Consider the following 25,418-nt stretch of genomic DNA (forward strand, 5'->3'; position numbering starts at 1 on the left):
TTCAGAACTGGATTCAGTGAAGACCAACAATTTAAAAATATTATTCATAAAAGAATTACCGACGCACTCGCGTTTCTTTACTCAGACTAAATGCAAACCCTGCCACCTTGTGGTGACACGCAGGCAACAACAACAACACTACAACATTGTTTATTGCATGAGAAACCCACATAAGACCACACAAACAGCTGACACAATGCTGTGTTGTTGAGTTTGTACCCCAGCACTAGGGCACAGGATATTTAAACACATTTTCTGTCTTTGGAGTTGAGAACATTTTGCAATGGCTTGAGTCTTTCAGCGTCATCAGAGGTGCTCACACCAAGCCGTGCTCACACACATAAGAGCAGTTTGACCGATTTACACATCGCGTGCGAACTAGCCGCTTCTCGTGACAGCGGGACAGATGCTTCTCAGGCAAATGCTGCCTTCACTGCAGGAAGTGTAACCAAGCAGCACGGCGCATGCTCTCCAAACCTCTCCGACAAGCTGAGGATGAATTATCTCCTGCTGTAAAGCGGTAAGTAAAGCTACGACGATACTGTTCAAAGTGTGGTTTTTCTTGTGTAGTTTTAGTGTCCACGCGGTGTTTTTGTGCTCCCCCTGAGTGCGCGCGGTCGCACTGTTGTTGGCCGGGGTGTGCGTGCCGCGCCGCACCACCAGACGTCAGTTTGAGTGGGTGAAGGAGGGTGAGCAAGGCACGCAACTGTCTGTGTCAGAGTTGCTGATCAAACAAGGGCTAGTAGGCTAGTTGATCTAGAGTAAAATATAATAAACAGTTTATTGTATTTTTATGTTTACGTGCACTTAGTTATATACAAATGTTGCCTCTTTTGTGTCTCTCTAGAAAGGGATAACCCATAAGCAGGTTGTTGATATTTTATCCTCCATTTTAACGTGCTCTTTTGATATTTTCGCACACTGAGTCTCATGCATCGAAAGCTGCTTGTAGGACTGAGAGCACAGTATTGACAGAATCATATTTAAATAAATGTAAAGTTACCCTTTGATTAGACTACTGCTCGTTGCCTGTTTACCAATAAGATAATGTCATTTTTTGTGTCCAATTCCTAGTTATGCTTCCATTGATAACAGCCTACACAAAATTACATCCTTAAAGTTTGAATATGCTGTATGTCAACACCTAGATTGCCAGTTATGAATGACATGCGACAACCTTCTACCTTGTAATTTTACTGAAACATTTTCAAAAACTTCAAGGGATAGAAATCCAATGACAGCAGAAGCAGAAAAGTAGAGTCTCCACACATTGTTATCAACTGGAGTGTAATATTTTCCTTGATATGACTTGGTACAACACTTCAGCTATACTTAGTTCAACCTTTTATTGTTTTCATATTTGTGGTTAAAGAAGATGCCTTAATACAGAATGGTTGCACAACACAGTACTGCTTTTATAGTTTATAATATATATATATACTGTATATATGTATATAGCCTATGTGACATTACATTTTTTCTGGTTATATTCACCTTAGCTATCATGTAGCTGCATCATTTTCATGAACACACAGATGTTTATGTCAAATTTAAGTCACATCCCGTTATCTACCGTATACATCCATGCATAGTTTTAATAGCAATAAAGGAAGCAAGCCTATATGAGATATGAGGATTACGTCATTTTAAGCTCACTATGGATTCATTGCTATGACAGTTGCATGCCAGAAAAGGCTGTTGGGTGAGGCTCACATAGACTTGTGAGAGTAATAAATAGTATCCCTGCGTGCGTGTGTGTGCTCTGGATGCTAACATGCGTGCCCGTCTCTCTGTGCGTGCAGCTCAGTGGGGAGGGGTGATGGCGGGGGCTGAGGTCACTGTGTCTTCAGGGGATCTCATGATGCTGAAGGAAGACGAAGGGGAGGCCAGTGGCAGCAACCATAAGACTCAAGTCATCCTGCACCTGCAGCCCATCCTGCATGGGTAACATTGCTTTTTATCAATACAAGCATAGTAGATGTCTTGAATTAGCTATGTGACATACAATGTTGACAAATATAAATTTAAAGTCAGATGTTCAGTTTTCTCTTTTCTTATAATTCATATTGAAAAAAAAGTTTCAAAAAAACCACAATTCTACATTAATACAGTTGAACATCCATGCATCAGTTTAATGCAATTTCACCCCAAAGAATGCAACAGTTAAATGTGGGGTTAAGAGAAGTAGTTACATTTCAAGAGTTTAGGCATGCTGGAGTTATTTACATACTTGAGTGTTAAATTCAGAGCTTGTTAACTCTTAGCTGGCATGACATTTACATATATATATATATATATATATATATATATATATATATTTACGTATATTTACAGTATTCTGTTAAAAGTCACCCTCTGTCACCCTCTGCAGGGTGAACGATGACATTGCTGATACTGGAACGACAGTCTTGGCCATAGAGACACACCATGGTATGTTGACACACAACCCTCACTGCTGACATTAAAGCACCCAGACACAAGCATATGAAATCAATAACTTACTTATTACAATAAATGTGTAATGAGCACAAATAAGTATTTCATTGTGTAGTTAAATGTATTGCCCTATTATTCAACAAATACCAGTTATTCATTGTTACATGTTGTCTACATTCTTGTATTTTTGTGTGAAAAAAGCCCATGTAATTATACTTTGATTTATGCACTTATTTATTTGCTTGTGACCTGTAGAAGACAGTAAAGAAGAAGGAGAGGAGATCGAGTATGGCTACCCCATCACATGTGGAGACAGCAGAGCCGTATTACTGTTTAAGAAGTTTGTGTGCCCTGGAATCAATGTGAGATGTGTCAAAGTAAGTTGATGATTTGGTGTCATTTATAACACTTTGTCATATCTGTGCCATTCCGGTCTTTATATTTTTACAATTGCTTTTTATATTTTAAGAATCAATGATTGTTTTCTTCATCTCTTACAGTTCAATGACCAGCTCATCAGCCCTAAGCAGTTTGTACACCTGGCTGGGAAAGCCACCCTGAAGGACTGGAAAAGGGCTATAAGACTGGGAGGGGTAATGCTCAGGTAAGTGTATGAAAAAAAAAAAAAGAATAATCGGAAGACAAAGGACTAGATATGCTTCTAGTTATCACATATAGGTGCCCATTGGATACTTTGAGTTTTGGGGATTGCTGTCATAAACCCAAAAGCGTTCATCAGGTTGTGATGAGAAATGAATAAGGTGTGGATTATTTGCATCCAGCTTGACCTTGTTGCAATATGTCAAATGTCTATTCATTTATTATTTTCTTTTTTCTTTCACTATATTTTTTTCCATTCTATGATGGAGTGATGAAGTTTCACTTCCTCCTGAACAAATAGTTGTTCACTTTGAAGGTGAATACTCAACTGATAAGTGTAACTCAACACAGGTGTGGAAGTCACTGCATACGATGGCCCTTTCCCAAAAGCCACAGTTCAGTATGGAGTGCAGACTTTTCAGTGCGTGGTTTCAGTAGACTGAACCCTTGTGGTCATTCAGTGGGCATTTTTTGGGTCCACCTCAGTAGACTGAACATTGTTAAGCTGTAAAATTGTTTACATGCAATGTGAGGATTTTTATTATTTACTGAGCCATCGTGCATGTCACATCTGAGTTGGAGTGTCAATAACATGAGGCGGACTAATGACGCCACTTCCACACTGAATGAATCAGACAAAGTAGGAACAAATATCGGCCTACTGTTAGCAGTGTACAGAACAGATAGGAGGGACTGTCTACTCTCTGCTGTCAGATTGTGGAGGCACTTTGCAATTCAAAAGCACCCAATGGCCCTGAAGAAGACCTATGCTTGCTGTAATATGTAGGCCATTTTATATAAAGAACATTTGGCGATTCAAAATATTTGGGACACAAATCCTTTTAAGGACAGTTGCAATTACGTTTTGGGTGGAGCACACTACTTGTCTTTCTGATTTTGCCCTCAAAGCTCCTTGGGTGTTATATGCATCCTCACTGGTAATTTAAATGACCTTCAGGGCAGTTCCTCACATCATTCTGTTGCATCAGGGTTAAACTGTCAGACTTTAAACACCTCAATCTTATGCAGTCAACAATCATTCTCATAATGTGCACTTACGTCGTGTCTGCGTTGGGCTTTGCTTCTACATTCCAGAGGTAGTGAGTAAGCAGCAATATCATGAGAGCAGGATCAAATAACATGCAAGGAAGCTGCTGACTGAAACGTCTCACTGGATTTATCATGTTCGCACTTGTTCTTGGTGTCACTGTGTCTCTGTCAATATACTGTATCCACTCAATAATAGATTTTTTCTCTAGAGTTCATATCAGTGGGCTCTCTGTAAAACAAACCTCTGGGAAGTCATCGGAAATGTTCAACTTAATCAATCAACACTTCAGGCCTTGGAACAGAATATTTTCTTGTAGTGTTCTTTTGACCCGTTTCTTCCCTCACAGGAAAATGATGGACTCCGGCCAGATAGATTTCTACCAGCACAACACCGTGTGCAGCAACACCTGCCGCAGCACTAAATTTGATGTGCTGATCAACAGTACGCGGCCTCCTCCTGGGGCCTCCGTGCAGCCCAGCACGTCGTGTCTGCCTGTGGACGCTCTCGGAGGACAGGTGCCTCCACTGACAGGTAGATTTAAACTGGCACTCACAGTTTGAGTTTTTCCTCACTCCCACATTTGCTTTGGCTGCTGTTTTGCATGATGCAGATAAAAACTTTAGAAACCAGCTGCTTATATTTTGTCTGCAGTAGGAACCAAGTTAGACTTGTTTTTTCTGACATATGCTGTCCGAGGACAGTAAGGAAGTAGAAGTAGGAAATTAGTTTAACAAATGATAACAGACACTATAATCTATTCCTGTGATTGTAGCCCATTACTTAGAGTGAAGTTTTTATTTCTTATTTTATACAACTGCCTAGTCGATGTTTGTTTTATGGATGTCCCAGAAACATTTTAACACAGTTTATAACAGACACGAGAAAGGGGAAATTAGAAAGGAAAAGTTGTGTTTTCTTAACTGTCTTTCCTTCCCGACTCAAGGTGAATGGAAATAAGAGATGTTCATGCACGCTGTTGTCATTTCAGGGGAGCGTGTGCATGATGCAGCCGAGGTAGAGGAGCCTTCTGAGGAGAAGTTCACCGCAACAGCAGAGTGGAGTTCTGGTCGAGCCCGGCCTGTAGTTTCCACAACAGCCAATGGACATGCTGCAAAAAGAAAGAGGGCTGACACACCTGGTAAGTATAAGAAAGAATATACACGTGATTTTTAAACAGCCAGAGTAAGAAATGGTTGAGAAAATGATTCAGAAATAGTGATACGTCTAATATATTGCCTAGAAAGCTTTAAGAGAGGCTCCATTTATTTTGCTTGCTTAATTTCCTTAACAGCAAGAAACTACTCGCCTGCAGTGCTGTCTTAATAAGAGATGCTACATGAGTTGCATGTAAAATCCTGGTAATATACCAAATGTCTATCAGGTGATTCTTTATAACCAAAATCTGGAGTCATAGATGTAGCATTCAGTTTTGATATGAACCATTTTGTCAGCTGATGAAGGCCAATATCTTGGAGGTACATCCTTAAAGTTTATATGGTGCAGCCCACTGACCGACAGTCCTCTAGGTGTCACATACTCCAAAGGTGTGTCCTTTAAGAAGGTGGCCCTGTTAACTGATGAGGAAATGAACTGTAACATTAAGGCCTGAACTTCAACAGTTATCACATAAATAATAAATGAAACACAATGAAAACAGAATATTAACACCGAGCATTGCTGCTTTAAACCTAAACCACTGAGCCAATGAAGCTCTGAATCTGCAGTTTTGGGATATTCTGCTTTTCTGACACACTTAAGAAGTTGCCGAGTATTTGCAGGCAGAGGTTCACATCCCTTTATATTACTATCTACTGCATCTCCACATTTCTACACGTGCCTTTTCCTGCAGGGACCCCAGCTTTGATTTAAGGGCTTTTAAAGGTGACCTGATTAGGCATGGTTCCAGCTGTAGTTGGTAACATAGCCTCAGGTGATCTTTTGTGTGAATGGCAAATTGTAGTGCCTCACTGCACAAACGGTATTGCGTGTCTCAGGGCTTTAAACATATTGACAAATCTCAGTAAAACCATTCAACCTATAACTATTCTCCTCTGTCTCAGGAAATGTTCTACTTCCCATTAGTGTTTCTTCTTGACAAGGAGAAACGCACGAGTTTAGCTTCTTAAATGGGAGTTATAGTATCTTTCAAGGACATATTGCATTCATCTTGACAGACATTTAAGGAAATGTGAAAGTGGATGCATTTCTTTCAAGATAAGATTTCAAGCACCTCTGACATTTTATCACTCTAATATACTCAACCTCTATTTTGCTCTGCTTCTACCAGGTCCCAAGTCATTTTTCAGCATTCATTCAATCTGCCCTGTCCTCTTTCCGATCCTCTTTTCACAACCATTTCCTGCTCGTTCCTCTTCGTCCTCTATCACCCGTTTAACATCCTCTCCCTCTGCTCCGCTCCCATTTCCTCTATCTTGTTATGTTCTTATTTTTTTTCATTGTTTCTCCAACCCAAGCAGCTTATTTCAGCTTCCCTCCTCAATTTATTACTCTCTTTTAAGCCTTTAACTATCGTCCAACCTCACTTCCACACATTTCCTAGCCCCCATACACCATCATACTTATTCTCTGTTTCTGATTTATTTTTCTCTGCCTTTTCTTTCCCATTCAGTTCAATCTCTTTCTTAAAAGCATACACATCCACAGAAGTGCAGATGTACACATATTACCTCTATGATCTCTTATTTCTCTGAGGCACTTTGTCATTTTTGAATGAAAACACAAAACACACACACACAAAGTTCCCCACATATCTTAATGTTGTTCCATACTTATTGACTTTGTGTAGATGGAGTTCTGAGCTTGTGGCAGGGGGTGGCAGACTCTGGGCTGATGGGGGAGGTCCTGTCCAGTCTCCAGACTGAATTATTAGGCACTCTTAAAGGAGTGGAAGCTCGCAGTGAGAAAGCCAACCTGCAGGAGACAGGTGAGTTAAACAGTTGGGCCATGCTAACTATCAGACGGGGTAAATAATTGTTTTAGATTACGTTAGATATCAGTGAAGTCACAAAAAGTCACTTTAAAAGTATCAAGTTAGGGTTAAACACAAAGATAGATGACCCAAAAGTCATTTTCAAAAATTACCAAACTTACTGCAACAGAGTCCAGAGGATTAGATATCCAGTGAGATAAATACCAATTTCTAGAGAAACTGATGAAACAGTAGAACCATGAGGAAACATCCACACAAGGTGCTGGGTTGAAATCAATTCACTACTAAACAAGGATGATACGTGACTAAAAGTCAAGTTTGAGAAGAAAAATGTTTTTTTTTTTAGAGTTAAAATATCTGACTTAATATTTTTTTTTGTCAGATGCCGTCATCCTTAATTCCCTATGTAAGATGTTTGGACTTTTAGACTCAGTGAAGCAAGCTCTGAACCTGAAGCGCCACAACGATGAGGACAACAAAATTCTTCACAATGTTTACGGTGAGGACTGTCACAAAGGCAACATTAAAGTACACGCAGAGATATCGTAGAGAACTGTATTCATTTATGTCCTGCTTTTTCTTAGTGTTGGAAGATATTTTGGAGGACCAGAGGAAACAGGGTTTTAATAAATGCCCCTCCATGAAACACATACGACATCCATGTCACAACTCGTCAAACAGCCAATCCCACAACCTGCTGTCCCCCATCAAAACAAGCCCGGGGATCCAGCCTCTCTCTGCTTCTGGTTTATCTGCCTCATCTTACACTCAGCTCGCCATCGACCCTCAGGTCTTCAGCCATTCCTCTGCCTCCGCTGGCTGGGTTCACCGTGCCGGAGCCGGCAGGATAGACAGAGACTGCCAAAGTGCTGAGCTGGAGCGGGATCAGGAGCTCAGTGAGATGAGAAAACGAAAGAAGCTTCACAGACGTGGACAGGAGGAGACATCAGGGATCCACAAAGAGCCTGGACAGAGGACTATTAGGTTTCACACAGATTCTCACCCTAGAAGTCGGGTAGGAGAGGAGACAGAGGGATTGCATGACATTGAAAAGGTGGTGATAGGGGAAAAGGTTTCAAAGGAACAAAGAAGTAAGTGAGTGTAAGATGATGATGACTACGGAAGCACTAAGTGGACTCACATAATACATCTACTCTGTTTTCCCGTGGTAACGAGTCATTTTTAGTTGTTTTCTCGAGATGTCAAATTATTTATCGCGTATCCTCAGAGTTGCAAAAGCACAAAACAAACAGAAAGTTTAACTTACATAATTTGTATGGAAAATGGCATGTCATGGTATGATGTATCACAGTGGCCAGCCTATTGTTTTGGTTTCTAGATCTCCAGGAAATAATCCCGTTATCACAGAAAATAAACTTTGCTATCTCAAGATAATGAGAAAAAACAAGTTAAAATCTTAAGAAAACAACTGAAATCAACTGGTTATCACGTGAAAATAAGTAATTCAAATGTATGGATGCATGTCGGCCACTTAGGACTTCTACAGATGTCCTCAAAGGGAAGCTAGCTCAGGGAGGGAATGTGCCTGAGACCTGGAGACTAGACAGGCAAGATATTTAAAATAAACAGTGTACTTTGTCACACATACTATACTTTTTTTCTTGTATAGTCAACCATTTTTACGAGTGATTTATTGTTTAAACTGCAAAAAAAAAAAAAAATCACTGAACCTACTTTTCAATGTGCACATTTGTATGTTTCTTAGCAAAAAACAGAAGTCAACAAAGCTACACTATTTTGCATGTTTTTTCAATACAAAGCCATCTTATTAAGCTCTGGGAAATTGCAATCTGTATTTTTTTTATTGTATCTTTTATATAGCTAAAGTAATTAAGCAGTTAAAATGACCATGGAAGTGACTGCTGGGTAACCCTCAAACACAGGCTTCCCTCTGTTACAAACCAGGTATTTTGAAAAAAAAGTATTTTAAATTTCATTTTTACGACACTTTAGGTCTGTAAATATAATATTTGGTTGACTTTATGTGAGTGTATTCCCCCTTGTCTTAAGATGGTTGGCAACCTTTTTCAGATTTTGTTACTATTTCCTCAAACTTTTCTAATCAATTTCTTTATACTATTTGTAATTGGAAATACGTATTTGGTGAATCACTCGCGTGGGTGGGATTAAATGTTATCTGTTTTTTGTGGAAAAAAATCTCCCACTCAGGCTTTTATCTCGGGTTACGGTATAATGCCTCAGACCTGCCTCAGATGTATGCACGAGACTATCACGGTCTGAATAATAGACGATCCTTCGTTTTTTTTTTAAGTGAAAACAATGTAAAGTAAGTCCTGTGACTGGTGATGTGCTGTTACTTTAAACAGGGTGCTGTTAACGTATGTGCTGCAAATACATAAACGTGTGCTTTTTTTTGTCATTTTTGTCTTCTCTTTGTTATGGACAAAATGTAAAGTAAAAAAAGTTATGCACATGAGGGTACGATGAAAAGGACACTGATGTCCCTTGTAACATAAAGAACAAATTTAAAATAAACAATATGTTTGATATTTACAGAAGAAGTGTTTTAGCTTGTTCAAAACATGATTTCATTGTTGAGATTTGTAAAATGCATATTGTTCATATAAGTTTTCCCGCTGCAGAGATCTGAATTGCCTTTTTGTTTTTCCGCTCATTGATTTCAACATTCTTGGTTACATGGTGTTTTTCGAACCGCAGGAACTTTTTCATAGTTCTAGGAACTGTTGGAACCCTACCCCGTTTTAATTAATTTGGCACCAACAGAAAGATGAACTATTTTAGTTCCTAGAAATCTGTTTAAAGGAACCTTTTTAGCCCCTGTTTCAGAGTAGGTACCATGGCGGTGTGAAAGCAGACAGAAAAGAGGTCACCACGGTGTATAGTTCTCAGGGAACTCCCTAGAAGATAGTACATCTTCAAAAAGGTCCCCAGAACTGTTTGGTCCGAAAACACCTATTCATGTCTTAAATTTGTTTTAAGTCAGGTTCAGCTGACTTCTAATTGGAAAACCTGTTGCTTCAGTTCCTGTGGATTCACCTGAGATGCATTTCGGACTTATGGTCCCAGAACAATCACTGATAATTTATAGTGATTTCAGTGACTGATATAACTATTTGCTGATTAGTGAGTAGTGCTTCCAAAGTTTCTGCTCACAGATGCCGTAGCACTTTTCCACCCTGTGATTTTCTATTCCTTTTATTTAAGAAGCACCAGTCTGCATGGCGAGGCTGCCTGAGCTGTGTGATGGACAGTTATAGTTTGATATCCAACCCCCGTCAGTACTGTAATGATATGTTATTATAAATGAAAGCACAACACTGCCTGTGCAGATGTAGTAGTTTTCGAGGGGGATGTGAGTGGCAGCTGAGAAAATGTGCGATAAAAATGACTTTCATCATAGTGCAGCTGTCTGTATCCCTCTGATGCCTGTCCTCTCGTCGGGTTCGAACAGTGTTTTGCAACATCCTGTTCCTGCAAATTAAAGCATCATGCAGTTGAACAGATTCAGGACCAAATAATCCCTAGTTTAAATAAATTGCTGCTCTGTGCCTTGAATACCCGCAAAATGGCTACCATGCATCAGGCTGGTGTAATTACAGGTGTTAGCTTGACATACACTCCTTTAGTTAAATTAAGTAATTTGCTGAGCAATCCGTCGTTCATCTATCATTCGGGGCTAACAACATTAGAGACTGAGATGTGCGCTCATGTTGGAAGCCTCAGATGCGTCTGTTTGTCCCCTTTGATTTGATTCACCACTTGAATGTTCATACAAGACAACAAAGTGAGTGATGAATAGCCTGCATAATGGCTTTTTGATCAGATTGAGATTCCTGGAGCCGCAGCTAAATGTGTCAGCCAAACTGTGTTTTAACGCCAGGTGAGTTCATGCAGAGGAGCAGCTGCAGCATCAGCACTTGTGCAAGATGTTTGATCTAAAGGTGACTCTTGGAGTCATCCTTATGTTGTGGTGTAACACAGGACGCAGTGAACTTCAGAACCGTGTAATCAAATAAACCACCATATTGATTTAACCTCCTTTTTGCATAACAAAAACAGTAACGAGGGCTTTTCATGTATTTCTTCATGAAGATGTTTACATTTAAATACACACTGGGTCACACAAAACCCAAGGATGAGGTCTGTTAAGTATCCCCCAACAAACATGGCCAGCTGTGAGCTAATCAAATGCAGATTCAATGCACACCGCATAATATATGGAGATATATGCTTTGCATGAGGAAATGTGGAGATAGCTGACCTGTCAGTCCTGAGTGAACTTTTTACACAACACATGGACAGGAAGGCGTTGAAAAGCACACCGTGTATTTCAGTGCTTTATACTTTTTGCAAAACGTGTCTCTAACTCACTCTCATGAGTAATCTGAAGACTTGTCACCCTCGTCATCAATCAATCAATCAATCAATTTGTATTTGTATAGCGTCAACTCATAACAAGTGTTATCTCGAGACACTTTACAAGAAGCAGGTAAAATACCTTACTCATTGTTATGTTACAAAAAGCAGGTAAAATACCTTACTCATTGTTATGTTACAAAAAGCAGGTAAAAGACCTTACTCATTGTTATGTTACAAAAAGCAGGTAAAAGACCTTACTCATTGTTATGTTACAAAGATCTGGCCTATCCATCATGAGCACTTTAGCAAAGCAGCAAAAGTTACAGTGGTAAGAAAAAACTGCCTTATTAAAAGGCAGAAATCTTCGGCCGGATCCCCGGCTCATGATGAAACAGTCTTCACAGGCCTAGACTGCACCGGGCTTGGAAAGGGATAGGGGGAGAGATGGGATAAGATTCTGGCAAGCCGTCAACCGACGATCTTGAGGAGCCTAGGAGAGCTCAAGAGCTCCCAGGAAAGTAGGTGGTTAGTGACTGAGATTTATAGATAGATACATGCAGTAATATGATGTATTGTATATGCACAGAGACCTACTCCTAGATTCCTAACAGTGGTGCTAGATGCCAGGCTGATGTCATTAAGGACAGTCACAGAGGTTTTTAGGGCCTAGCACAATAACTTCAGTCTTGTCTGAGTTAAGTAGCAAAAAATTTCTGGTCATCCAGGTCCTAACGTCCTTAAGGCACGTTTCTAGCTGACATAACTGACTGGTGCCATCGGGCTTCATTGATACATAAAGCTGAGTATCATCTGCATAACAATGAAACTGTATGGAGTGTTTCCTCATAATATTTCCCAGAGGAAGCATATATAATGTAAAGAGAATTGGTCCAAGCACTGAACCTTGTGGGACTCCATGGCAAACTTTAGTGTGCATAGAGGACTCATCATTAACATCTACAAACTGAGATCGGTCTGATAAGTAGGATTCAAACCAACTTAAAGCAGTCCCTGTAATTCCAAGTAAATGTTCTAGTCTGTATAATAGGATCTGATGGTCAATGGTGTCAAAAGCAGCACTAAGATCTAACAAGACAAGCACAGAGAGAAGTCCCCTGTCTGAAGCTAGAAGTAGATCGTTTGTAACTTTAACTAGTGCAGTCTCAGTGCTATGGTGGACTCTAAATCCTGACTGAAACTCCTCAAATAAACTGTTGTCATGGAGAAAGTCACACAGCTGATTAGCTACCACTTTCTCCAGGATCTTCGAGAAAAAAGGAAGGTTGGATATAAGCAAGTTGTCATGTAAACAAGTTATTACAGCCATCTGCTTAAAGGCAACAAAATACCTGCAAATATGCGGAAAATAATATAGACTCCATCACAGTTTAAATTAAATAACAAAAAATAATTAAAATATTTATGCACAGTCCTCATGACTTTATGATGCCTTTAAATGACAGCTGAAAGTCAAGTTCATTTAACGTTTGAATTCTCCAAAATATTTTCTGCTGATTTCAGACATCAGTTCACTAGTGGGCTGACAGGAAAAGATCCAGGTAAAGTCAGAGTGAAACATTGTCTTCACACATGCAGCTTGTCCCAGAAACTTCAGGAAGATTTTAGGAATTTTGTGCAAGTTTGAAAGCACCAATAATTCAATAAGCCAGCCTAATAAACCCTATTGGCAATGTTCTTAAGGCCATCTTTTTTTTGTTGTTAAATTCTTGAATGAAGAATTCTACTGACATTGAAGAACAGTTTACATTGTACAGAACTTAACTCCGATTCAGCCCCACTTATCTTGACCTATGATTGGACTACTTCTCCTCATTTCCGAGTTTACTTATCTTCTCTTGACACTTAAAATGATAGTAATTCATCTCAAGTGACTTTTTAAACATTATTATTTGAAATACTGACTAACAAAGAACTACCCAGGGGCCTTTTCCCCATTGGACCTTGGGTAGTCAGTCCCACTACCCCCTATACCACATTGAATCCCATTGATCCTGCACTGGTGGACATAGTGACTGCAGTTATGAGCTGCTGGGAAGTGAAGATTGAGTGACCTATCATTTAAATTAAGCCAAAAATGTCAGGGAACAACGCCATGTCTATGTCCCCAAGATACACACAAAGACATTTAATGTATTTACTAAAACAAGATTTCATTCTGAAATCCTATTTGAGTGGATGTCTTTTTTCTAAAACTGAGGATAAGTCCCCTAAATTGGACTGTGTGAACACGATCTGTGTCTCTGTTATTAAAAACAAAGACACACACACACACACACACACACACACACACACACACACACACACACACACACACACACACACACACACACACACACACACACACACACACAGATGCCTAATGACATTTCCAAACCTTGGGCTATCCAGGAACCTAAGCCTGCTTCTTATTTCCTCATAACACTGAAACCTCGAACAACCATTTTGGAGCAGTAAGAACACACACACACACATTTCTGCACCTCTTTCTCAACGTCAAACTCCTCCTCATGGTCCCCACAAAGATACAAACACAGTGGTGTAAACACAGTCTGGGTTTTGCATGGCCGACGTTTGAATACCACAGTGTCGCTGCCACACTCGGCCGCTTGGAGGCGCCCGGCTCTTACTTTGAGTGCGCTGGAGAAGAAGTGGAGGCTGGGAAAGTAAAGTGAGCTTGTGAAGAAATCTCTTCCCTGAACTGTTTACCCTGACGTCAGTTTGCAGAACTAGCTCTGCCCTGTCTCCCTCAGTGTCTGTGAAACTCCTCTCAGTGAGAATTGCTGGAGTGGATGGGTTCGGCTCTACCTACTGACGCGCCCGGACCTCACGGAGTGAATGAAATGATTCCCTCTGCACATTTAAAGTGGACTAAAACAGCTACGCGATGAACACCTGCGCCTTTCTGTTGATTTTGGCTGTTCAGATCTACGCCGATGGCATTGAGGGGCCAACAGGTAAGGCACATTTCCATCTTCATCCCTCAAACGTAGTTTGGAAGTTTTAACATGCGGATGAAACTCCGCTAGAGGGAAAAGCAGAGCGAGTTTGGTGAAGAACAACTTTGTGCCGCCTTAACCTAGCATGTTTCTGTTTACCTGGGGCTTGCCGCTGCTTTCATGTCGCCTGCTGGGACAGAGGTAGTCCTCCCAACAACAACATTCAAACATGCCCGTTGAATAACTTTGTAAACTGAGGTATTACGTTTTCTTAGTACCTGACGAATGTAAATATTGTAAGTTATTTTGGAAGAGTGGGTCTGGGATTTCAGGGGAAAAGCTCCCATTTCCCCAAACAGCACACCCCTCGTCTCCACACTGCTTTTGCTATTTTTGTTATTACTCAGGCATATGAAAGGGCGCCAGATACCCTGCAAGGTGTGACATTTAGATTAAAAACTTAGATGTTCATTTATTTTAGTGCCAAAATCTCCTCTTTAAAGGAATGAAAATACGACCACAGGGCAATTTAATCCATATTTGAGAGCCTATATCCCCCCAGTACCAGCAGTCTGAAATCTGTGCTCCTAGAGCTGCTCCATGCTGGTATTAAGAGACCAGCTGTAGACATGCATCTTAAAGATCTAAATGTTTTAGCATTGTAATACTGATTGATTTTGTTACCGAATTCTCCTTCTACAAAAACATTTTCCAATAAGGAAAATGACTGAGAAGTGGAAAAAGAGCGAAATTGCATCAAGGTTAGAATGTGTTTTTTTTTTCCTCTCCAGATAAAAGGACTAAACCGTGTCTTTTATTAAAGTTCTCCTTTAATTTATACTTTCTCATTGAAATGTTGTTGTAGTGATTTATGACTGTGGCCAAATTTAGACTCTGCCACCCATCACAAATGGAAAGAGTGGTGAAAAAATAAAAGCCTTTTACAGGACCGACATAGACTGTTTCATGTTCATGTTTACAGGAAATATGCTTTTATTCCTTGAGTACTACCAGTTATTCATGCATTGTTATCAGAAAAAAAAATGCATTTTGTGCCCTTTTAAAAGCTAAAATGTTGTGGGCCATTCAAGTCTCTGTGTCACACGCTCTCATACACACACACAACTACACACATACATATGCATGATTTTACCCCCGTAGCACATAAAACCAGGCTAATAAGGGAGTAATATTGATGACATTTACACTGCAGGCTCCTTCAACACTGTACAACAATGCGGCACACTGTTTTTCACACGCATGTTCAAGAAAGGCCTCATTATGTTGGGACTTTTTGTATTCGTCCTTGGCATTTATTTTCTTTTAATGAAATACTGTGAAAACATTCCTGCTCCGTATTACACTTGTAGTCCTTTTGTGAAATATGCAGCAAAAAAAAAAAAAAAAAAAAAACAGGTCAAAAAAAAAAATCAACGAAACCATGCAAGCAGGTTGTGTATTGTCAAGAGCTGAATGGAGCAGATCATTAAGAGGAATGGGCTGCAACATATGAAGGATTAAATCACACAGGTAATTAAAAGAGCTCAGTGGAACAGGGACGCTTGACTACAGCTGTGTGAGAGTGCCAGTCAACAAACATCTACATGATTTTTTTTGTTTTTTTAGTGTGCAATGTGCGCTTTTACTTTCCTAGAACAGTTAACCCTGCTAGATTTCGGCTCCTCTTCTTGACTCCCTTCATGCTTCTCCACTCTACTCGCCTGAGGAGGAGAATCTTAAGGTGCTGTAAATGCAGCCTCGACTCCTACAATCTTCAGAGTGTCTCCTTTGATTAACACTCAGCCTTTATTGCTGTAATCGTGTGAAGACCACACCTCAACCTTGGATGCTTAATAACATTTAAGGCTCTGCGCTCCTTCGGGTATTTCTTGCCTTTTTTCACTTGATAATCCATATTTCCCATAACTCTTTTCTTGCTCACGCTACGGTCGGTCCAGCCTGCCAGTTCAGGGGGAAGTGAAATTATTAGAGGCTATGAAATATGGAGGCTCTCTGCTGCACAGGACTGAGAGAAAAAAACCCATCATTCACATCTTATTTGCTCACACAGAAAGAGGTTATGAGCACACAGGTGGATTTAAATCTTCTCTTGTTTCTTATGGGAATTGTATGGATGTTCCCTTTCCTCCTGTCTCCTCTATTAGCAGCAAATGTTGTCAACTGAGTGGCGTAATTATCCCCCATCTCATGACTCATTTCTCAGTTTGATCTTAAATTAAGACAGAATATTCTTTTTTGCTTATCTCTGTGAAAAATATCACAAATGTATCTAGATGAAAAGGACTGTGAAGTCTAGACCGTCGACTAAAAGCATGGCATGGAATGTGTTATACTTAAGGGCTTGAATTTTACAGGGTATAGACATCAGCAGTGGTGATGGGACACATAATATCTGACCACCAGTCAGTGGAGCTACAACGATATTTTCTTATCAAATCATTAAATTGTTATTTTTCTTTGACTGTTTTCATCCTATAACGGTTTGATGCCTTTCTTTGCCATTTATCAAAGCAAACTCAACACCATGTTTTTGAATTATGGACTTCTGGTTGGAAATAAACATGACATTTGGAACATATTTTAAGTTTTTTTGTTACATCCAATCGACAAAACTTGTCACACTGATCCATGCAGGATTAGACAGAAGACAGACCTCTAATATGACTAAAACAGGATATATGTTTAAAAGGTTTCAAAGCTATTTAGCGGATGAGAACAATAATTCTTCATTAGAAACAGTTCAAATGTCTTTTCATTGCGTTATTGTTACATTCTTCATCTCACAGACGTATTTGCAGCTGCTTTATTGTCTCACGAGTGCCCATTAGATGTGCGTCATATGATTGGTATCTCCCTAACATAAATAGTCTGAGTCAGTGTTTTTTTTTTTTTTTTTTTGTAGAAAAAGAGGAGTGTAACCTTCATGTACAAAATGTTGCCTTGCACCACAGAGTTAACAAGAAAAGCCCCGAAGTGGAAGTGTTGCTGTAGGAGTTAGGCCACCATCTGTGGAAAAGAGGGTGAGGGACAGGAGGGATTCGGCCCAAAATCAGACTCCTGAAAAAATCTGGTTGACTTCCATCTTTGTGGGATCACGGGCAGTAAATCAGACAGCAGATGGAAAACTTTGCAACTAGAAGATGGAGGGGGGGGGGGGGGGGGGGGGAAATGGGGGAGATTTTTTTTCCCCCCTATGAAGCTGAGAGTGGCAGATCGATTTATTCACATAGATTGCCAGGATTTTCTGCTTTTGTTTTTGCTGAGGGCATAGCAGGACTCGTGCATGCTAGCCATTCTGCCTCCAGCGCTTGTGTGGGTTATTAAACAGGGTGCCTCCTTGGAGTCCTCTGCCTTTCCCACTTTCTGTCTCTGATCTGGTGTATATCAAACGGGTGTTTGGGTGATGGGCTTGCTCATGAAAAAGACTGAACATATACTTCACATGTTCAAAGTTCTCTGCGCAATGCAAAAGTGCCACGTGTCCAATCAGGGGGCGTCGTTTCTCATTTTCTCACCTCACTTTCTGCTGAGTCTGCAGACATTTCGTTGTGCTACACTGCAGCTCAAGCACATCTCGCGATGGCTGTGCTTAATTAATCCTGCTGAGCATTTTGGTGTTTCTTGTTTTAACCATCACATATTTCTGCTCTGTTTTCTAAATCAGTCCCTACTTTTTCTTTTGTCTTTGTGAAAGGCATTGCAGGGTTCGGTGTACTCAGGCAGAGAATTGTTTGCTCTTCTTAAAGGTCACGGACGGGTTGGCAGTCATGTTTCTGAGGCAGGAAGAGAAAGAGCAGGTCGTGGCCTTTGAGAAGAGGGCAGTGCCCAAAAGCAGGATTTTTCCTGCTGCATGTCTCCTCTGCATACACTGTATCAAAACATGGATGTAGTCTCAGTGATGTCACCCATTGCTATTCAGACCAAAATCTTTTTTTGAACCAGGCTGCTGTCAAGATGCGCATTTTAACATGGGTGTGTATGTGACAAGGCTTTTGCAGAGTGGACACTTGAGGAACTTCAACTTTATTGTCCCCAACACAATAAAAACAACAAACACTGTATCTTAAATACATAAATACTTGGGAGGGCAGACTTGATAAACGACATAGACACACACAATTGGCGCAGATTTACAATCAGGACAGAGGAAAAAAAAAAGCGGCTCATAAATTCAGGAAAACCCATGACAAGACAGTAACCTGTGAGTGGGCGCTACCAACTGGAACTGCAAGTTTTTGCACTCCCAAATTGACTTCATTTTTCAACACTGGAGGTTGCTGCTTGGTCCTCTGCCATGTAGCCTTCTTCGTGTGGCCTGTGCTCCCTTTATATCAAGTCTGACTGGTAAACAAAGAGCTCCTGGGAAATGGAAACTTTGTTTATAAAAATTGTAAGATGACATCCTTTTGTTTCTATTAATCTTAACGCATATTGACGAAAATATAAATTATGATACAGTTCATGCATGCATGTTGCTTTTACATTTAGGTGTGTATTCTTGTGTAAAATAGCATCTTTGCCTGTAAGAGCTGGAAATACAGCACACTCAGGAAGGTCCCACAGTGCTGAGAATCTCAGCTGTGACACTGATGCTAGCATGGCCCGGAGAGAGCCACTGTGAGCTCTTCAGGGTTACCCTGAGACCCTCCTGCACCCTGGAACAGATGCCAAGACTGAGAGATTTACAGTCAGCGGCCTTCCATGGCCCCCATCTCTGCAGAAGCCGCCTGAGTGCAGGCTTCTAGGCTCCTTCAGCCAGGTGTTATTAATGTGGTATTGATCTTACAGGCTCCGGCAAGTCCATTTTACTTGCATTTGATCAAAGTGGCATCCTCACTTGTGGCCTGCAAGTTTGATGTGGAGTGGGAATCAGCCTCCAACCAGCAGGGACTTACATGACGTAATGGCATACAATGGGCTGGGTTTGCAGCAGAGGAGTGTCGGCATTGTGTGGAGCAAAAAAGTAGAAATCTCCTCAAACATGAAAGAGTGAGCCTCATTTCCAGATGAAGGCTGTATATATTATAACTAAGCTCCAAAATATCCTGTTGATGTACTGGTCTAAAATGAAAGGGCTATTATGTTCATTATCACTTAAAAGCATATGTTTAACTTGAATAATGGACTCCAAAATGTGTCATTCAGCACAGATGGGCTGGTGTTTAAAGCCTGAATGTTAAGGAGTGTGAGGCTGCGTAGCTCAAGCTCGCTCACACACAGATGTGTAATTATCCAACAAAGAAATAAGCAGGGCTGTGAGGTTCAGACGTTTCACTCCCCGCTCTTTCTTCCCCGAGGTAGAGAGCTCCAGACAGCTCAAAAGTGGGTCTACAAGAGTGATGCTGCGAGTGCTGCTCCTTTTTTTTTCCCCTCCACCCAGAGGAAAGGAAAACCTCCTGAGCAGGTTATATTTAGCCCACTGGCCGTGTTTCTCTACCTTTTCTCCTGTGTCAACAAAGTTCCAGCCAGTTTCACCAGCCACTCTGATGTAGTGTGTAACAAACGCTCAGGCCACCAGAGTCAGAGTTCAGGATTAGGCCAGGATTGCAGTGTTGATATCAGACCTGTTGTTTGAGCTGCCTGTAGTGCTCTGCCAGTGAAATCTGAACCGCTGACACTCCTCTAAAAGTCAAAACACTCTTCTTCTGGACATTTTTCTGCCCGGTGGTGTAATGCATGCAGGCTTCACTTTCCTTTGTGCTGTGATGCCTGCGCTCTAAGGGGAAGTGGTATTTCTTGTTTGACCAGTGGTTCCTTTTGGACAGAGAAATCCCCAGAGACCCCGCCTTGAACCCGAAACACTTATCACACTGATGTACCTCACGCTTATTAGACTGACACGCTTTCACATAAACTTTATTGGGAGTGGGACAGTGGAAATTGAAGTGCATGAAAGTGTAACAGAGCATGGATAATGTGCAGTTGTGCTGATTATAAAAGAGTGTAATGTTTGAGGCATTCGCGGCACGAAATGAAACAGAAACAGGGCACTCTTTTAGAAAACGCCCTTATCAGCTCCGTTATACAGCTTTAAGGTTGAATTACTCGTCCTAGTTTGTTGTGGATTTGAAGGCATTTTGTCCCTCTTTCCGTCGCAGGGCGCAGCGGTGACACTGGGCTGCGACAGCTGCCGTTGCTGGTGGGTTATGGGTAGGTCATTGCAGCTGTGGTTGCACAGGTGCCAGCTGGCGGAAAATCAGTCAGTGGGCTGGTTCCAGACCTGTTGGGCCCACGTTCCAGGTAAAAAGAAGGACTTGGTTAGCAGATTTTGACTGGGTTCATTTTTTATTAGCAGGGTTCATGAAATCTTTACTTGAAGCGGGAGTATCCGACTCAGCCAAACTGAAAATGCAGTGACATGGATGTTGCAGGGCGGTTTCATCACAGATATATACACTGGGAAAATTCCCTTGTAGAAAAAATGGTTTGAACTCTCTGCTTCTATGTATGGAGTCTTTATGCTTCACTTTACTGCAGTGGCATCATATTTGAATCTTTTTCTTTGATGTTACTAGAATCAGCAGATGAATGCAGAGGGAGGAATGCTACAATATGATAGCAGCACACCGGCTTCTGACCGCTAGCTGGGTTCAAAAGCTTTTGTCGAGTGATGCTGGTAAAAGTCATGACTCTTTGTTCTGCTCCAGGTGTTGAATGTGAGACAGAACAAAAGCGGACCTATTGATTTCTAAAACGCAGCTTCTCACACTCAGCTTATTGTCTTGTTCCTCTTGAAACTCTCCTTTCGATCCTAAAGGACCTTCTGCCGCAGCCCTCCTCACTTTGCCGTGCCACATCTTCAGCTTCAACTCGCTCGGGGGGATTTTCGTTTGTACCGTTTTTCATGAAAAACAGTCCTTCCCCATGAGCCGCTACACTTTGTTTGACGTGTCACGGGCGAGCAGCTCAGGGTCTACACCTTTTATTTTGAACTATTCCCTTGTGTCATGTCCTTCAGTATGCACCATTCAAGTCACTCATTAATAGCTGATTCATTGCAGCAGTGTATTGTTCATTTCTTTTGACAAGGAGGTATAATTGCCTGAAGGCAAAGAGATGAACTCTTCTTGCTGCCCAGTGTATTAAGACAGTGCCGGAGTCAGATCTGCAGGGACACTAAAGAGGAGAGCGCTCCTCACCAAGATGTTATGTGTCCTTTATCCTGACAATACTCATGATGCTTGGAAGCAGATACTACAAAATTCCTCATACCTGTATATATTTCTTGAAGGGTAGTTCTGTTTCTACACAGCAAGAGAGGTGATACTCCTCTCACCTGAATGTCAGGTGGGGCAATCTTGGACAATCATCCCTTCCAGGCTCTCCGGTGCTTCACAGACCCTCCACTGCCCTCCAGCTCCTTCTGGGCAGCTGATTGTCGAGCGGCTTCTTGAGAGACAAGCTCTTCAAACAGTTAGAAAGACCTTTGTTTTGTTCCTGTGCTTGTCCGCCTGACTTGGCCCCTCCGGGTAAGAGGAGGCTAGGAACAGGGAGGAAAATGCCTCTGAGAGACGAGCGGGGAGGGTGTCCACTTCACTCGTTGGGGAAGTGGACTCGTGAAGTGGGCACCAAACTTGACCCGGAGCCTCGTTTCCGTCTACAGTCAGGCAAACGCTGTGTTCACAGAAGTGTTTGAAAATGCTTGTCTCGGCCTGCCATCCATGCTAAGCTGGCAATGAAAATTGACCTTTTTGAAAGCGCCTCCCATGGATGATTCCTAAAACGCCGGTCTCACATTGTGCACAGGGGAAATGGGAGCTTTCGAGAAACGCTGACACCACCATTGTGATGTGATCTACTGTAAAGCTGCCGCCATGAGGGACCTGGCACGCCCAGCAGCGGAGATTTTGAGAGCTTTTCTATTGTTTTTTCGGCATTTTGATATGACTGGCAAACTTTCTGAGAACTGCCTGGAAAGACTAATGTATACTGGAAGCTTCCGTGCCATTTTCTAATGGCGTGGACCTTCTGCAGCCAAAGGCAGCGCACCGTTTGCATGTCACACATAGGCACACAACCACAAATATGCAAGAATGTCCCGGGAGCCCACGGGGTGTTGTTAACAAAGAGCTTAATTCAAAACCTCAAACAGAAGATTAAAGTAATTGCTCAGCCCTTCTGTGTGTGCGTCTGTGCGTGGGTGACTGAGTGGGTGTTTGTATGCTTGCTGGTAAGCACTGTTGTGTTTTCTGTGCACTGGTAGGGGCCAGATTGCTGATTGTTCCCACCTGATTATATGTAAATATTTGCTGAACTCCGGTGGCCATTGCGAGCTTCCATAAATCCTAACTATGTGGATTATTATGGAGCTTTGTTTTTTTTGTTGTTTTTTTTCATCCGTGGTGGGAAAATGCTAATACAAAAATTAGCATACTCTGCTAAGGACATATTGCTGTGATGATAAACACATTGCACTGCATAGTGTAAAAGGCCGGACACTGTTGTAGGAACAGGCTTTGGAAGGCAGTCTGCGTTTAGGGGGTCGCTGGACTATGTGTGTGTTAGGGACCTCAGAGAGGCAGGTCGGCCCTGGCCTTAGTCTGTCAGGACAGCCAGGGTAATTAAGAATCAGCTTAGACTGGGATTATGACTGGAAGTAGGCTGATCACAGGGGGCAGGAGAAAAGGCATTATAGGGGAATGGTGGTTAATATGGGTATTACTCTGCTTAGCTGTGGTATCATGTGACAATGGGAGAATTGACAATAGAGCCCTGTTGATGCTCAGATCCCTTGCTAATAGGCTTTACTTAAGATAGCTTTGTTTACCCACAGTGAGCACTCTACCTTCATTCTTTATCTCCCTTCCTCACACATTCAAACTTTTAAAAAATTTGTCTCAACCTAATTAGAAAATGGTAATATTTTGCTGTACACCTCCCTGAGGCATTTTAGTATTTGCCTTACACCAGCACCTTTGAAACGAAACATGGATGATTGTTCATCTCTCTTGTGAATACACACACACACACACACACACACACACACACACACACACACACACACACACACACACACACACACACACACACACACACACACACACTTGCTGTTTTTGAGATATTTTTCTGGAATGTAATTAATGTTCTCATTAACTGAGTGAACGAGCTGCAAGGCAGAACTAAAAGCCTGATACCCTTGGGTCCTGGCCCTCCTCCTACTTTAGGAAACATGGCAGCTGAAACGAATAGCCTGCGTCTGGCACAGAGAATGGGTGAGATAGCTACTTTCTTCTAAGTCCAGCCTTTGATTGTGAAGCGGTTACCCTATGCCTGTAGCCTCTGCACCACAAGTGAAGCCATTTGTTGCCCTTTAGAAAGGATGTGGAAGCAGGCCAGTGTAAAAGATAACAATGTAAGAAAAGTGTTTATCCAAACACCTAAAGGTTACATTAAATGGCCCTGCTAATTCATCCCATTACCCTTATTTACAATGAACTGGTTAAGCTATTCCTGGTATCAGCTCTTCTATTGTATTAGCAAACATTCGTGCAGGTGGATAGTTGGCAGAGTTATCATCGCATGACATGACACAGCGTTGCTTTGTTTTTGACCTTGTTGAGAGGGAGCAGGGAATTGTTTTCCACAGTCTTTAAGAGCTAATCCCATCAGAGGGAGCACACAGCATGGAGGGATAGCTCAGTCACGTCTGAGGCAGTGCTGCCAGAACAAGAGGCAGTCAGGAATGTGTTTGTCTGGCTAACTTGGCTTTTATTCCCTTCTAACTGGAAAAGCAAAGAAGGAAAAGTAATACCAGACAACTTGACTTCTGAATTCCTTTTGTCTTAGACAAGGGGAGGAGCTGGCGTCTGATTCTGTGAGACCCTCATGTGACAGTGAAAGCAGGAGACACCTTTTGGATTGGGATTCAGTTGTGTGTTTTTTTTTGGGAGATGCAGTGGTTGTCAGATTGTTCTCAGATTGTCATTACAGCAGATGAATTAACTAGGTTTTACCTCTCAGAGGAGGGTTCCTCGCTTCACTGGCTGGCTGTTGGCTTGGTTAGGCACATGTGCTCCTGGGGGAACAGGCTCATTCTGTGCTTAGGCCGCTGAACTGAGGATTTATCCCACTCCAGTGAGTCCCCGTGGTGCCACAAACTCCTACTGAAGGATTTAAGGAAGGTCTGTCCGCCTGTCTGATTTTTTTTTTTTTTTTTTTGACAGAACTGTTCGAGAGAGATTCTTGTTAAGCTGTAATAAATGTTTAAGTACAAACCTGCGGTTTCAATGATTTGTTTGAAAGTAATTGTTGAAGTGTGGGTGAAAGGTAAAATTTAGAGGGTTATTGAGAGGAAAATGTGGTTTTCACAAGTGGCGACAGAACTGCGGGCTCTTATCAAACCACAGGATTGATATCGTTTTTGGATAGCTTGGAACCACTTGCCTGATAAGTCCCTCTTTTATTAAGGTTTTAAAAGTTGTACCCATATGCTCAATACTCTTAAATGATTGTTAACTAAAGCTCTATGGATCAGTTATAGACCATATATAGCATAAAAGGTTGGGATGCCAAGTACGTCTTGCAAGTTAGAAGAACATTACAAAGGGTTTAAAGTTTTAAAAAATTGTGCATCGATCCATTTTTGTCCAGCGGCTTTTTTCCCAGTAGGTCAGAGGTCAAATAGTCGATGATAGGAGTTTTCCAGATGAAATAAAGAACTAAAAAGTCGGATGGAGGATAAATGTTTACCACATCCTCTTGGTCAAATCTTCCACTTTGGATATTTTCCAAAAGTTTCACGTTTCCCTGTCAAAAGGTGTAGCTAAAGCAGTACTTAGACATCACAGCTAATTTTTACTAAGTGTAGTTAAACACTTGCTGTGGTTGCATCTGTTTGTGTTTCTTGCAGGCTTTTATTGTAAAACAGCTGCAGAAAGTGTTGAGTCTGAATTGCAGAAAGACAAACATTGGCAGCATCTGCTTTCTCACAGCTGTTGTAAACTGCTGCTCCCGTTCTTCAGCCAAGTACTGCAGTATTTTAGCACCGCCTTGGTCTATAAATGTAGTATTGATGCTTTGAAAATGTCCGTCTATGGCTCTT

The 25,418-nt window shown here is 41.4% G+C and overlaps 2 protein-coding genes across 8 annotated transcripts in view; both read left to right on the forward strand.

Annotated features, from left to right (window-relative positions):
• The first annotated feature begins 103 nt into the window (after positions 1-103).
• On the forward strand, positions 104-9,432 carry LOC132984185 (glucocorticoid modulatory element-binding protein 1-like). Its single transcript, XM_061050898.1, has 10 exons — positions 104-520; positions 1,803-1,944; positions 2,372-2,430; positions 2,692-2,813; positions 2,937-3,040; positions 4,434-4,618; positions 5,076-5,225; positions 6,894-7,031; positions 7,420-7,536; positions 7,622-9,432. The coding sequence occupies exons 2-10, from the start codon at positions 1,820-1,822 to the stop codon at positions 8,134-8,136; spliced, it is 1,515 nt and encodes a 504-aa protein (XP_060906881.1). The 5' UTR covers positions 104-520; positions 1,803-1,819; the 3' UTR covers positions 8,137-9,432.
• Positions 9,433-14,112: 4,680 nt separating this feature from the next.
• The window catches only part of ptprub (protein tyrosine phosphatase receptor type Ub), a 154,144-nt gene continuing 142,838 nt past the window's right edge, over positions 14,113-25,418 (forward strand). For 5 of the 7 annotated variants that reach the window (XM_061050887.1, XM_061050889.1, XM_061050891.1 and 2 more), the window contains exon 1: positions 14,113-14,374. In XM_061050887.1, the coding sequence (XP_060906870.1) occupies positions 14,305-14,374 (70 nt within the window). In that variant the 5' untranslated portion in view covers positions 14,113-14,304. The remainder of the gene's footprint in view (positions 14,375-25,418) is intronic. The other 2 variants (XM_061050892.1, XM_061050894.1) reach the window with 1 other exon arrangement.

The sequence above is a fragment of the Labrus mixtus genome, chromosome 11, assembly GCF_963584025.1.
Source record: "Labrus mixtus chromosome 11, fLabMix1.1, whole genome shotgun sequence".
Lineage (NCBI taxonomy): Eukaryota > Metazoa > Chordata > Actinopteri > Labriformes > Labridae > Labrus > Labrus mixtus.